General features: G+C 44.9%; 1 protein-coding gene across 1 annotated transcript in view; it reads right to left on the bottom strand.

Annotated features, from left to right (window-relative positions):
• LOC135214793 (Golgi apparatus protein 1-like) overlaps positions 1-14,811 on the bottom strand; it is a 109,345-nt gene that overhangs the window by 67,994 nt on the left and 26,540 nt on the right. Inside the window, exons 7-11 of the mRNA XM_064249155.1 lie at positions 13,788-14,011; positions 5,303-5,424; positions 4,807-5,065; positions 4,441-4,610; positions 3,895-4,003 (exon numbers count right to left, since the gene is read on the bottom strand). Of these exons, the coding sequence (XP_064105225.1) occupies positions 3,895-4,003; positions 4,441-4,610; positions 4,807-5,065; positions 5,303-5,424; positions 13,788-14,011 (884 nt within the window). The remainder of the gene's footprint in view (positions 1-3,894; positions 4,004-4,440; positions 4,611-4,806; positions 5,066-5,302; positions 5,425-13,787; positions 14,012-14,811) is intronic.

Raw genomic sequence — 14,811 nt, 5'->3', positions numbered from 1 at the left:
CGCCACTTCACGCACCTTAGAGCGACTGCGGCGCTCGAAAGAAACATCTAGGGAAGACTCCGCCTCCGAATAATCCTTACGCTTCTTCTGCGGAGGAAAAGCAGCAAACGCACTATCAGGCGACGAGCAAAAGTTCCGGAGAACAACTTGGACGTGAAGCGTCCGAACGCGAGCCGTCCTTTTCAGCGGACGTGATGCGGTATGAGAGCTCCACCCCTTGCGCGGGGAGGAAGCTTCAGAAGAAGAAAAGCACTCCTTGAGAAGACGTGCACGCGCACGCTCCTTGGCAGTCTGGGTAGGTTCGTCAGAAGCTGCCGAAGGCACGCCAGATCGGTGGGGGTTCCTCGTAACCCTCCTTCGACTTTCGACATGCTCTCTCCCCGTAATCTGGGAGTCAAGCAGAGGTCTAGGTCTAGAGTTGGAAATGAGGCCGATCTGACGCACCCTCCACTACACAAGGGGCACTTTCACTGCACTTCTCTTCACTTTTGCTCTCCAGAGCTAACACTTTTGATTCTAAGTTACGAATCGATTCAAGAATTAGCGATAATGTATTACCTTCTACCGACACTGTCTCAGGGGCCGGAGGCAACACTACAGGGGTAGGAGCATAATCTACAGAAGGAGGGTTAGCAGGAGAATAATTTAAATCTTGCCTACCTGAAACACTCCTGGAGGAAGACCTCCTTAACCTATCTCGCTCAAGTTTCTTAAGATAGGTTTCATACGCCTTCCATTCCGACTCTGTTAATCTCTCACACTCCTTACAACGACTTTCAAAACGTACATTCATTCCCCCGCAAACTGCAAACTTTACAGAATGTGGGTCTACTGAAGCTTTCAGTAGCCTACCTCTACATTCGGACATAGAACAAAATCTAGTGCTAGCAGAACTAGACCCTGACATCTTGATCAAAGAAAAATCAATACCAAATTCAAATCAAACCAAAGTCAACGTGTGCCAAGCCACCGATCCAATTCAGATACCAAAGAAAAACCAAAAGGGATACTCAAGTAGCTAGTAAGTTTCCAAAATCTGGACGGAGGTGCTGCAAACAGGTGTTTTCAGCACCGGCGACAGAAAAATTATGCATAGAAAATGGGAATGATTCCTGATACCCGCCTCCCAGCGGCGGGAATGGGTACTAACCACCTGACTCCCACTGCGTGTGTCGTAAGTGTTTAAATTTCTGTCGGATTCGGAAAAATACAGCTATATATATATCTGACAGGTAAGTTTCATGAACAAACTATGGATTACATGTTTTTGGTTATTTTTATATATTGCCTCCTTCCCACCCTCACCCCCTTTGGTGCCAGTGATGTCTTACCCATTCCTCCCCCCACCCCATGTATTCTTTCCTATACACAGGCAATCCCCGGTTATTGGCGATCCAGTTTTACACCACTTGTCTAGCAACAATGATGACTTGATTTTCAGTGCCAATATGTGCCAATCTCCACTTATAAGCGCTGATCTGCAGTTATTGATGCCAATCCCCAGTTAACAGCATGACCGGTCCCTGGTTATCAGCGCCGAAAAGTACTGTTGCCTCCGATTTTCGGTTGTCGGCAATTTTTAGCCATCATCACAACGTCGGGGATGGAACCCCCACCCTCAACCAATAATCAGGGACTGCCTGTAGTAAGTCGTATGTCTTCCAAATTAGATTGAAAATGCTTAAGGGGGCCGGCCGGCTAATGCCGTTTTTTAACGACAGGACTTTGACATTCATACCACTTAATAAGGTGACTTGGGACATCTCCAAACCACATATGATTTTCGCCTCTGACCTTCGGTTTTGTGACGCCAGGGCAATTTATCCCGAAAATAACCATTTTTCAAATTCTATCTCCTCTCTTGATATTTAATATTAAGACCTGGGATTCCTATCATATATAGACCTGATGTAGACCTCCAATCAAATGGAGTTTTTTTTTTCTAAAAGTCATTTTTTTGCTAGATATGAATTTTTCAATATGGTAAAAAAATAAACCCTATAAATCACGAGAAAAAAATTTATAAAAAAAGACGAAACACAAATTGGAAAAAAGGGCTCTATTTGATTGTTCTATAATGTCTTTCTGAGTTATATACCAAATTCCAATGTTATAGCTTTAAAACTAAGTGAGGAGATAGATTTTGAAGGTCAATAAGTATAGTTTTGAGATACGGCCGTTCAAAGTTTTCCTTCGTATTTCTATAAAGACAATGTTAATAAATAATGATTATTATGAATGTATATTTCTTTTTTGTGTATTAATAAACCAAAACTATTTTATTTATCATAATTTAATCATAAATGATGATCCCTTTCCTCATTATCGTAGCCTGGGGCACTGCTTGAGGCAAGATGGGGCACTCCTTCCTACGTAACCCCCTCTCTCCCCTTCACTAACTCGGCTTATTACAGCGAATTTTCTTCTGTATGTTAGCGAGATGTTTTCCTTGTATTTTCCTCTTTGGCATGATGACATTCTTGCCGAAACAAAGATAAACAAACGTAAATGCAAGAGAATGTCAGAGGTGAAACTCGAAGGTGTACTCTCTTTTTACAAAGACAATTTAATAAATCATGATTATTATGAATTTCATATTCCATTTTGGGTATTAAAAAACCAAAACTATGTTATTTATAATAAATGAAGATCTCTTTGCTCAAAGATCGTAGCCTTGGGCACAGTGTGACGTGTGCTGTCAGGCAAGAGGGGGCGTTACTAAGCAACCCTCCCCTCTCTCTTCACTAAGTACGCGTATATTATGATATTCTGTAATAATACTTGAGCGATTTTTCTTCGTCTGTATGTTAGCGAGATGATTTCCTTGTCTTTTCCTCATTGGCATGATGAACTTCTTGCCGAAACATACATAAACATACGTAAAAGCAAGCGAATGTCACGAGGTGAAACTCGAACGTGTAATCTACTTGAAGTCTATGGTCCCACTGATTCATGATTGAACCAGATACTCGCTTCTGCGAGCCACGGAATCTCTACATATGCCATTTCTCACAATTTCTTTGCCAATAATTATCAAAATTTACGATAACAGAAGAAATATTGCATTTTCTTGTACGGATGAATGTTTTAGGCTTATTGAGTTATGTTTACTAATTACCCTGTAACTACGAAAGTAAGAAGAATTTTGAAGAAATATTTCGTATACGTATTCTCAATTGCCATATGAAGCTCCATGAATTTTTTCATGACTTTGCATTTTTCGCCCTATACCACCATATATAGGGGTTCCGGCCGGCCCCCTTAATGCATTTCAGAGTTATGCTGGAACTTAGATACACATACATTTTTATATGTGTACAGTATACATAGATTATCCATTCTTTACACAATGCTTCAGTCACTACCTCTCAGTTTAATAACAGAATACTAAGGTGGTGACATTAGTCTTTCTCTGGCAAGCTTAGGTCTAAGCTCTTTCTTCCCATCCTTTGAAGATTGCAGCTTCAGCATATGTTTGCCCCAGAGGATGGACTTCATGACTTTTGTTGCCTTGCTCTGCTCTTCTGGAATTTTTATTTTCTGACTCATGCCTTCGATGAAATCTCTCAACATTATTTTTATGTTGACTTTCATCCCTTCCCCTCACTCTTCAAACACATTCAAACCTCAACAGTACTAAAGTTTTCATATGATATGAACCATCCAAATTAATAAACATGATTACAGTATATAAATGATCATCTACCAGTGAAAAAACAAAACTATTTCAGTGGTAACTACATGCTGGCACAAATCCAATATCTAGATTTATGTAGTCCCAAGTAATTCAGCTAACAGTCAATAAATTTCATTTCAATATGAGAAATGTTTTGCCAACAGTATACAGAACTGCAGAGAATCTGCCAAACAATTCAAAAGTACTTAATTTCATACCTGAGGAACAACAGAGGCACACTGAAGAGTTAGTTGTGCATTAAGCCCAGTATCTTTAGCTTCTGCAGCTGTGTAGTTTCCAATCACCTCCTTACATTCTTGGTTTAATCTGGCAATTTACAGAATCCATTAAAATAGCATGTACAGGTCTATCTAACTGCACAACAGCTTTCACAGGAATTATGTATTCTCGTCAGTAAAAAGTAGAAACTCTATTTGACAAAGACAAAGATATAAATGAGGATTACAATGCCAAATAACTTTCACACAGAACTGAGGATAGTAAACATTAAATAAATGTATTTAATATATTTACCTATGCAGAGACTGTATTTACATAAATTTAAATTCTAACCTTTTAATCATGAATTGCAAGACTGATCTTACTTACATCAGCCACTAGAGTATATATACTGTAATAACCATATTTAATAACATATATATAAATTTACCACATCATGAAAAACTGTTTGTTACACTAATTTTGTAGGATTTACTTAAATCATTAAAGCATCAAAGTAGAGAAACATACATAAAGTCACTTACTTTTCAAGATTATCTTGTAAACAGGCAATTTCTTCACCAGGACCAGTGTGAGTTGAGCAAAGTTGAGCAAGATGTTCCATACAAACCATCTCTATTTCTGGAAGCAGATCAACATAGGCTGCTCTTTCATGCATTACACGCTGCACTTCATGTATGCAATTAGTAGACAGCTATAAAGAAATGAAAAGGACACAATTTATCTTTGTTTACTTAAAGAACAAATATAAGTTATAAGTGTACATATATTTCTAAAAAGTTATTTCCGATTCTTATTTACATGAGGCATACTAAATATCACTGGCAATATGAAAATGTGGACATGCTAGTCTTCAGACAATGAAAAATAAAAAACTTCAAATTACTTACTCTTAAATCTTTATTTGGATGGTATACATAACGGAAAAGGCAAGGAAGCACATGAACTCCTCTCTCTACATTTGTTGATGTGTCTGCCCAGTCTTTCTTTGCATTGCACAATTTTACAGCTTCATCAACACATGCATTGTGTAACTGTGGGTCCAGATTCCAGTCCCGGGACACAAAATACTGTATTTCTAGCAAGGCTGCTTCACATGCAGAAGGCATTTCAGGGGAATTCAGATGGCGCATTAAGCACCGCAATACTCTGTAAATCAAATAAAGGTTACAGATAAATCAAGTGTGTAAAGAAAATCCCACTCTTAAAATTAATACCTTATCTTTTCAAATTCTAAATACACCTGCTGTACATTAGATTCCGAGCTTACTCCATGGTTTTATGACAGTAAACCATTCATTAAATCTTTTTTCTTAATTATTCATTCAACAGTCATTTGTCCATTAAATAAGCCATTAAATTTTGAAAGAAAATATTAATTCTTACCTTGCATTACCACCTCTGATATCCTTACAGGAGGATTCCACCATGGGAAGACAAGCTTCATAAAGAACAGGATCAGCTCTCCAATCTTCCCCAACATCAGCTTCCTTCATTAAAGTACTCATCTAAGTAAAATAATGAGGCAAATTAAAAGAATATCCACCACATTCATTTGTGTAAAAAAAATCAGGAATACATAAAAGCAGAGATCCTGACAATAACCCTGATATAAAGTTCGTATATTAAACTAATTTATCTAAAAGAAATAAACAGTAAGCAAGCCCAAAATGAAATTATGATATAACTCTATAGTTCCTTCAAGTCATACAATACAAAATTAAATATTAAATATGTCATTATTTATAAAGCAACAACATGATAAAAAGGCCTGTTTATTATTATTTCAGTAACAAATAGTTCCACCAGATCACCAAATCAATGTACTACATGTGTAAACATGATATAAAAGGACTTGCTCTTAAATGAGAGGTGAAACTTGGTGATAAGTAGTTAAGAAGATGGATCACTAGGTGGGAAGAGACCAAAGGTAACAAGAAAAGTAACAGGCTAAAAGTAATGCAATGAAGGTCTACAGGAGCAAGCTACAGATTATCTAGTGCATTCTGCAGTGCCTATGCCAAGCACATTGCAAGTAGCACCCTCCAGAGAGTAGTATAACTTTTAGCAGCGATCAAGTACACTTTATATACCATAATTCATAAATAAAAGCAAATCAATTCTGTAAGCTTGAATTATCAGTGCATCAAAAAAAATATATTCTTTGTCTTCTGCTTCAAAAAAATATATTCTTTGCCTTCATAATTATCAAAGCATTTCTGATTAAAGAAAATTCTTGGTGTAACTTTAAATTCTCTATTTTGCCTGTAACCTCTTTCCATAAGTAACCTTTACATAAAATTACTGACTGAAATAAACAGGCAGTTGTGAGTGATTTATGCAAATATGACAATTTGTCGAAAATTGCATTTTTCCTAACTATACAAACCTGAGGTCCTTTAACAATAGGAAGGTAACTAGCGGCAGCTGGGACGGTCGTAAGCTTCGAACAAGGGGGAGAACGGTAGTTAACTGCTTGTCCGAATCGTGCGCCGGTGTCGAGCATCAGTATACGCGCACCCGCGGCGCCCGAGAGGTGAAGAATCAGCTTTTGCCTTTAGGCCCCCCCAGCAAAAAGTTGCCCGAGAGGTGAAGAATCACTTTTGCTTTAGGCCCATGCAAAAAGTTGCAGAGTGAGGGGTGGCATGAAAGGTGGGACTATATGTAAAGGACCTCAGGTTTGTATAGTTAGGAAAAATGCAATTTTCGACAAATTGTCATTTGTTCCGATACGTAATACAAACCCTCGGTCCTTTAACAATAGGAAAGACTCACTTCTTGGTGGGAGGAATCTGAGTCTTTTTGGTGAACAGACTGGTGTTCGTCCAACCCTGGAGTGCCTCCCTGGTCGTAAGAGCAAGGGAGGGATCCAAACCTCTGTCCGATTGATCGGGGTGTGCACCGCAGGATCAATGGTCAGACCTCTGGGCCAAGTACTAAGAGAGAGGCAAGCGTATCTCTTCGTACCAGCAAGCAAGAACTTGTTCCTGTTTGCAAGAGACAATCATAAAATGATGGGTTTGTCTCAATTTGGCATCCACTTCCTCCCCCTATGTTGGAGGAAGTGGTGGATATTTACTCCTATCCCTACTGAAAGGGATAGGATGGTGCTCTATTGAGTAGCTCACCTGCATCTCGTCCTTACCCAGCAGGGTGACGACCGTGTCCCTCTACCCAAAGGTAGAGGGAAGAAAAAGATGGGAAGAGGAGCCAGTCACACTCTCATTCCTCATCCATTCTTACGGTCACACCAGGACTCGATGCTGTTCAGCCTGCGAGGGTCTGGGTTAACTACATTCAACGTGTTGAGCAACCACCACGGTTTCCCAAGGAAAAAGATCCAAGGAACTGTGGGCAATATCCTGAAGGTAGAAGGAGGTGCATGCGGTCCGGTTGGACCAGGCGCCTGCCTTCATTAAACCTGCGCCACGGAGAATAGTTCTTGCGGAACGCGAGAGAATGATGAAGAGGCGTCCACATCATCCTGGGTGTCGAGTTTCTTCAGACAGCTTCCGTCGCACCTTCACAGGACAAAGCAGCATAGCCTTCGTATCGGAGGCGGTGACGTCCATTAGGGAGGGTATTGTGAAGGACTCGAACCAATCGTCAGTTACCGAAGGGTTCTGAGTCTTCGCTACGAAGATCGGTACGAAATCGAGCGTCACAAATCCCCATCCCTTTGTGCTTGACTTCTCAAGAGAAGTCATGCAGTTACCTAAGACGAAAAGAAGGGAATAGTCGTATGACCTATCCCTCTTCTCGACTTTGGTTATGTACAGTACTCATACTGACAAGCTATTAAGACGAAGTAATGATTGCTCTGGAACAACCGAACTAAGTCCACAGCATAGTTCGTAACTGACTCGGACGCTCTGACAGCTGCCGACTGACTGGTTCGGAATCAGTAGAGGCAAGTTGTCCAAGCATCCGGGTAAGTCACGTGACCTTCGCCCTTTAAAGAGTTATGCTGAGAGACCAAACAAATAAAATATTTGTTAGTCACCGATGCCGGACGGCGCGGCGATGATTCTCTAATGCATAAGCTCAAAAGGCGAAAGTTAATTGCCTTCAAAAAAGACCGAGGTCCCTGATGGCAAGAAAATCTCATAGACGTTGAATCTCAGCTTAAGGAGAAACAACACTATGTGACGTTGAAGACGAAGGTAGGCAATGAATGCAACCTACGTCTTCCAGCTGAATCGAGAGAAGGAATCTCAAGATTCTAAACCTGTGCTTACAAATGACTGAAAACGCTAACCGCCATTTCATTGCTGTCCGTTGTGCAATGAAAGCGGGGCGTTCTTCAGTAATGAAACACAGGGGAGAGCCGCTTGAAGAACTGCTTCTCATGGGCTGAACGTTTGGAAGTAGAGCTGGCAGGTGTGGGAGTAGGCGATGTCTTCAATACATCTGCTAATCCGGGGTGAACAATGAACAATTGTACACCTCCGAATACAAGATATTTTGAGGACAAACTCAGATTCCGCAAAATCATTCGCATTATCGGGATACGATGCAGCAAAGAGGACTATTACAGAATTCTGTTACCGTGCGGTAAACAGAAAAAGATGAGAGTCGAATAGATATCTCTGTTTAAAATTCTCGCAATACCGAAGACGATGAATACTAGCGTTTCTCAGCAGTAGATGGTCATTCATGTATGCGAGAATCCCCGTTAATCAGAGACTTAAGTCCGTGATTGTTGGGCAGAGATACGGTTGTTATCAATCAAAGCAGGTGAGAAAGACATAAACAACCGTCTATCTCAAAGCGGCAGCTGATACTGAAATGCCTCGGGCAATTCAATACGCAGTAGCTGTCGCTGACCGTCGTCATCCTGAGTTGCCAAGTAATCCTTTCCACGAAGGAATGCGTTCGGCTAGAACCACCGAGCATAAAAAGATATGCTCGAGCAATTATATTTAAGCGAAACGAATTTCGGTAAATATAAAAGCTAAAATGGTGTTGTTGTGACAACACCATAAGTATATTAAAAATTGAAACTGGAAACTCCTGGGAGGTTGCAGGCACCCGGGTTGCAGTTCAATTAGAATACTTTTCGTCTAAGTCGCAATCCGTAGAATAACCAGGATATGCGCCTACCCCTCGGACCATTCAACTGCTTAGCAGAATCATGTCGCGAGGTTAATATACGTAGTATATTTGTAGGATTCTGAACAACGATCTCCATCCTAAATTCTTTCCTTCAAGAAAACAAAATAAGGATTGGAGATCGACCACCTTCGTTCTCTATTAAAGAGAGTGAAGGAGAAGTCTTCCTCGAAGGAAAGCTTCAATGGTGAACAGAATCTAAGACGATAGTTCCAGCCAAACTGGATATTCCCGTCCGTTCTTCTCTATTCCAGGTTGGTCGCCTACTGTGAGATAGTCTTCTTTCAGCAGCAGTCTTCTTCCTAATGCTAGAAATTCCAGGAATTCGAGCATAGGCGAGGTTCCCGATTATCGTGTAACATATCGGGGATTCTCGTCTCGCTCACTTTGGACCGTGGTCTCGCCTAAGTGTTTGGAGATCGTAAGAAACTCTAAACACTCTGAATGCGCTAGAAATTCCGTAGAATTCTAAGCAGTCTGCGAAACCCCCACCGAATTCGTCAAACGATATCGGCTGGTGGTCTCTCGATTCCCGTAGAAATCGAGAATGGGGCAGGATCCCTCCTCAACGGACCGGGGCTTACGTCAGGTAGGACCCGAAGGTCCCCCCTGGTAGCGCAGTCCCCCAACGTGGGATCCTACAGAGAAATCTCTGTAGGATCCTTCCCCTTTCCCTCGTAGCCGTAAGGAGAGAGGGAATGGGGGAGGAATTGGATACTCGCTCGCCTTCCCAGTGGAACTAGCAGTTGGAGAAGAGTAGGAGCAGCCATCGCCTTGCGGCGATGGCCTCTCAGAGTCTGGGAAAACGTATCGTCAGGAGAAAACGTTTTTCCCGAGGAGGGTTACGAACTCTCACTGTAGGTAAGGGTCTGCCGCCACTGTGAACGTCGTCTGGGTGGGGCTGATCGACACCTGACAGGAGAGAGCCGATACCGTCCTCCGACTCATTCCAGTCCTCGTCGAGGTCGAAACCTCTCAGGAGGACCGAAAGAGTATTTAAATACGGTGTCCGAAGACACGTAGAAACGCCGCTGTCGCAGTAGAGGAGGTGGAAGTAGCTTGATCGACCGGCCAGAACTGAGAGAGCCTTCTTGTCCGGAGACGAGACTCTGGTTCAAGACAGAATCGGTAAGCTCCGATCGCGGCATACCCACCGTCGGTTTGGGTTCCCTCTCGGGCCCCAAAACGACTCGAGCAGAGACATGGGCTCTGCTGGTGGGAGCGGCGATCCTTCCCCGGTCGTTGTGCTGACGAATCAGTGCAATAACCTGGGTAAAGTTACTCTGAATCTCGGAAGTTACAGCGTCTTGAGGAGTAGGACCGTCCAGTCCCTCCAACAAGAGCAGCTCCCAGGACCCTCCTCCTTCAGAAGAAGGACCAGCAACAGATCCCTGACGGTTGCCTCCAATCACTTGCGCGTACGTCCTGGTTGGTCCTAAGACCAATCCTGGCACGCTGGCGTCGTGACGTGGACGGGATCGTGAGCGGCGCATCTCTCAGATCACTCCTATATACCTAGCTCTTCCTGGCGTATGCCGAGGAAGTTGAAGGTATCGGAGAGCAGAACTGACGCTACCCCCTCTCCCCCTGACGGTCGCCTCCAATCACTTGCGCGTACGTCCTGGTTGGTCCTAAGACCATACGTGGCACGTGCGGCGTCGTGACGGGATCGTGAGCGGCGCACCTCTCACGATCACTCCTAGCTACCTCGCTCTTCCCGGTGTAGCCCGAGGAAGTTGAAGGTAGTGGAGAGACAGACCTGACGCTCCCCCCCCGCTCGCTGGCAGGACCAGCGTACGTGGGGGGCTGCAGCCGATCAACACCAACCCGCGGTGGGGATCGATCTGCAGGCCTGGCCGTGCCGCTCACCTGTGGCGAGCGGCTCGACTGAGCACGTCGACCCCGATCCCGTGCGTCAGACGAGCTGCTCTGGTCACCGTATCCGCCCGGTCCCTGTGGGAGCGGCGGTCAGGTGACCTGCAGAGCTCGCTTTCGCCGTGAGACCGGTGAGCGTCCTCGCGGCACGTCAACCGCTGGTACCAGCCGAGGCTGGTACCGTCGGTCGAGGGGACCTGGGGGACCTCTTCCCAGCCTCAACCCGTGGCCGGTCAGAGACCGTCACGTCCACCCGAGGTACCGGCTGGTCGCTGCGAGAGCGGCCGCTGGCCTGGCGAGAGTCACCTGAGCGGCTCTCGACAGTCTTCTGCTCCGTGCCTCGGTCATGACGCTGAGCGAACTCAGGCGTCTTAACTTTGGCTGCACGGTCACCCGAAGGAGATCGTACACTCGGAACTTCTCGCGGACGAGAAACCGAGCCGGGGTACCTGGCTTTAGCAGTCAGAGCTGCCAAGACCAGGCGGAGGGTGTACCAGCGGTAGCCAGCACACCCTTGGTCCCCGTCTTCTTCTTCTTCTCAGAAGGGGAGACGGGGCCCCGTTCCGAAGGAACAGGAGGACCAGCAGAAGAACCCCCCCGTCACACCGGAATGTGACGAGCCCTTCGAAAGTTCCCGAAGGAGTCTTCTTAGGGGAATAACAAAACCCGGTTACCAGCTGGTCGCTGCGAGAGCGGCCGCTGGCCTGGCGAGAGTCACCTGAGCGGTTCTCGCCAGCCTTCTGCTCCGTGCCGTGGTCTTGGCGCCGAGCGAACTCTGGCGCCGAAACTTTGGCTGCACGGTCTCCCGAGGGAGAGCGTACACTCGGGATCTCCCGCGAACGAGAGACCGAGCCGGAACCTGGCGTAGCGGCATCGCCGCTAGCACCAGGCGAGGAAGTACCAGAGCTAACCGATACTCCTCTGGTCCCCAGTCTATCTCTTCCTTACGGAAGGGGAGACGGGCCCCGCTCCCGAAGGAGCAGGAGGACCAGCAGAAGGACCCCCCGTCCCACCGAGGTGGGACGGGCCCTTAGAAGTTCCCGAAGGAGAACTTCTTAGGGGGGGGAGGCAGCCTTCTTCTTCTTCGGCTTATGGGCCTTAGAAGTCGAAGGGGAAGAGGCAGCAACAGACGAAGATGACACCTTCCTCTTCTTCGTCAGCTCACGCAGGACAGTCGTCAGGTCCTCCATCCAGGCCGGAGTCGGGCCTATTGCCGAAGCAACACGGCCCGACTGCACCTGTCCGGAAGGACCTGGGACTGGGGAAGACACACCATGGGCAGGACCAGCATGGACAGGCGCAGGAACCAGGAGCGACAGGAACAGCAACCAGCTCAGGAGCGGCAGGAACAGCGGCAGCGGTAAACACAGAAGGGACAGCCAAGCCAGTAGCGGGAACCACATCAGCGACAGGTACGGCAGGCCCAGCCATCGCCTCGTAGAATCATCGGCAGCCAGCGTGGTACTGGCGGCCGGTCCAGGGGCGAGCTGCTGGAACAGCGGAAGTCTGGGGCAGGCAACACGAAGAAAACACAGGCGGCGGCGGCATACCCCTCCTCGGTACGGCGGCGACCGGCCCCTAGAAGCGGCAGAACGGCGTCACCGACACAGCATGGGGAGTGTAGACCAGCGGGGGGAAGCAGCATAAGCGGCCGTGAAGGTTGTAGTGGAGACCACTCCAAGGTCACCGCCCCAGACCTCGCTAGACTCTGCAGCAGATCGTGGATGCTAGGCACGCCCTGCAGCCGCAGTGGTCCATACCTGTCCAAGGTCGTCTCCCCACGGCTGTAGCACCTGCGGTAGCACAGACAGATTAGTAAGAGGGGTTCCCTCACGCACGGGTGGGGGGGAGACATGCCCCCACCCCGAACGGAAGGAAGACCCCAAAAAACAAATACGAGGAAGCTGAGCGGGGGGGCAGGAAAGAAGACGAAGAATCGGATACCAAGGGAGTCGCGGGAGAGCTTTCCGACGACTTCCTGGCAGACCTTCGCTTCCCCTACCCCCGCACAGCAGTGAAAAGTAAATATGAAAATGAAACAGAATACTGCACTTGCGATTCACTCATAGAACTTAAAGAGGGAAAAATCAATTCCCGGTAAGAGCGGAAACTTGATCCATAATAATATGATGCTATCATAAATATATATGAAAATGAACAATACTGCACTTGCTATTTTCACTTTCACAGCAATAAATCGTAAGGATTAATTCCCGGGTAATGAAAAGAAAACTGCATTGCGAATCCACTTTCATTGCATTCTATTCATACAAAATAAGAGGCTCTTGCCGAGCGCAATCAAGCTCTCGGCAACGAACGCACAGGGCAAAAATATAATGAAAAAGAGTACTTACATCTTTCAATTACACACTTTCGCCCAAAATACATGACTCGGCGCGAGTGCGCCCGCCCTCGGCACCGAGACATCAATTCAAGGGTTCAATTCATGAAAAGAGCGGAAATCGCCGTCTCTACGGCGATAGCTCCATGTTGATTCATAATTAAGTAATGAAAATGAAAACAGTGTACTTACAGTTTCATTTTCAAGTCAAACCAAACCATTAGTAGAAAACACAATATAAACAAAGCATACGACGATGAAGCGGGCAGAGAGCGATGACGAACACGTCCTTCACACCCGCGGCCGAAAGCAAAAGTGATTCTTCACCTCTCGGGCGCGCGGGCGCGCGCACGATCGGACAAGCAGTTAACTACCGTTCTCCCCTTGTTCGAAGCTTACGACCGTCCCAGCTGCCGCTAGTTACCTTCCTATTGTTAAAGGACCGAGGGTTTGTATTACGTATCGGAACAATGCCTGATTTATGCAATGTCAAAAACTAGATAAAAACTGAACCCAGTTGATTCATTAATTGGACTTTCTTACCTCTCGTCTGCAAGTGTCGGATATTTGCTTGCGGTGATTGTGATTGCGAATCTGTTTCATAAGGCAGTGTAAAGTGCGGCCACCAGTTTCTACTCCACCTCCACAGAAGGTCTCAATTTCATTTTTACAATGCACCATAAGATTTGGTGAAAGCTTGTAATCCTCCATTAACATTCGCCTATGGGACAACATTTCTTCTTTGCAATTGTTTTCAAGGTTTTTTCCTGTTAATGATGGAATTAACTGAAAGGTTTGTCTACATGTAATATACTCAGTGACATAAAAAACATATTAAGGAGGAATTCGGTTCACATTCTTTTCTTACATTTGCAAAACAATGAAGCATACACAACTTTATTACCAAATTTTCAAATATTTCCATGCTTAATTTACTGCTCACTACAACAATGTTTAAGAATATATCATCACAGATGAAGCCTATTACTCACTCACTGTCACACTATCATTTTTTTCCTCAGAAAGTGGATTAATATGAAATAAACAAGATGATGACTCTCACAATAAAATCTGAGGGTAATTAGTATCATGCTCAAAAAGTCTTTAAAAGTTTCATGCAATCTTACTACGTACATACAAATAAATTAATTTCTGTATGGTTGCTACCTTGGATGAGATGTTACAGCTATATTGCATTCTGCACTATCAGAAATGGAAAAATAAGGTAATATATATCATCACATGATTAAACAATTAGCCAAACACCTACTCTCATTTTTCAAGATTATACACAGAAATGGCCTGAAGTAAGGAAAAAGTTGTAGCAGCTGGTCAGCCAGTGGGGATGATGGTAAAGAATACCATATTAGCCAGCATATAAGACACACCCTCACATGGGATGCACACCTACTTTACAAGGATATTTTGTAGAACAAACAATTTGTGTTTCTTCTGTTTTTCAGCCATGGGTTTGAACTGAATGAAATTATCATAAATAAACGTTACTTTGTGGGAACCATACCAAAACTCTTACCTCCTCTCAGGTCAGCTGTATAGTAGTTGTTTG

The sequence above is a fragment of the Macrobrachium nipponense genome, chromosome 46, assembly GCF_015104395.2.
Source record: "Macrobrachium nipponense isolate FS-2020 chromosome 46, ASM1510439v2, whole genome shotgun sequence".
Classification (NCBI taxonomy): Eukaryota; Metazoa; Arthropoda; class Malacostraca; order Decapoda; family Palaemonidae; genus Macrobrachium; species Macrobrachium nipponense.
Note: the sequence above shows the minus strand (reverse complement) of the source record. Positions and strands in the feature narration are given on the sequence as shown.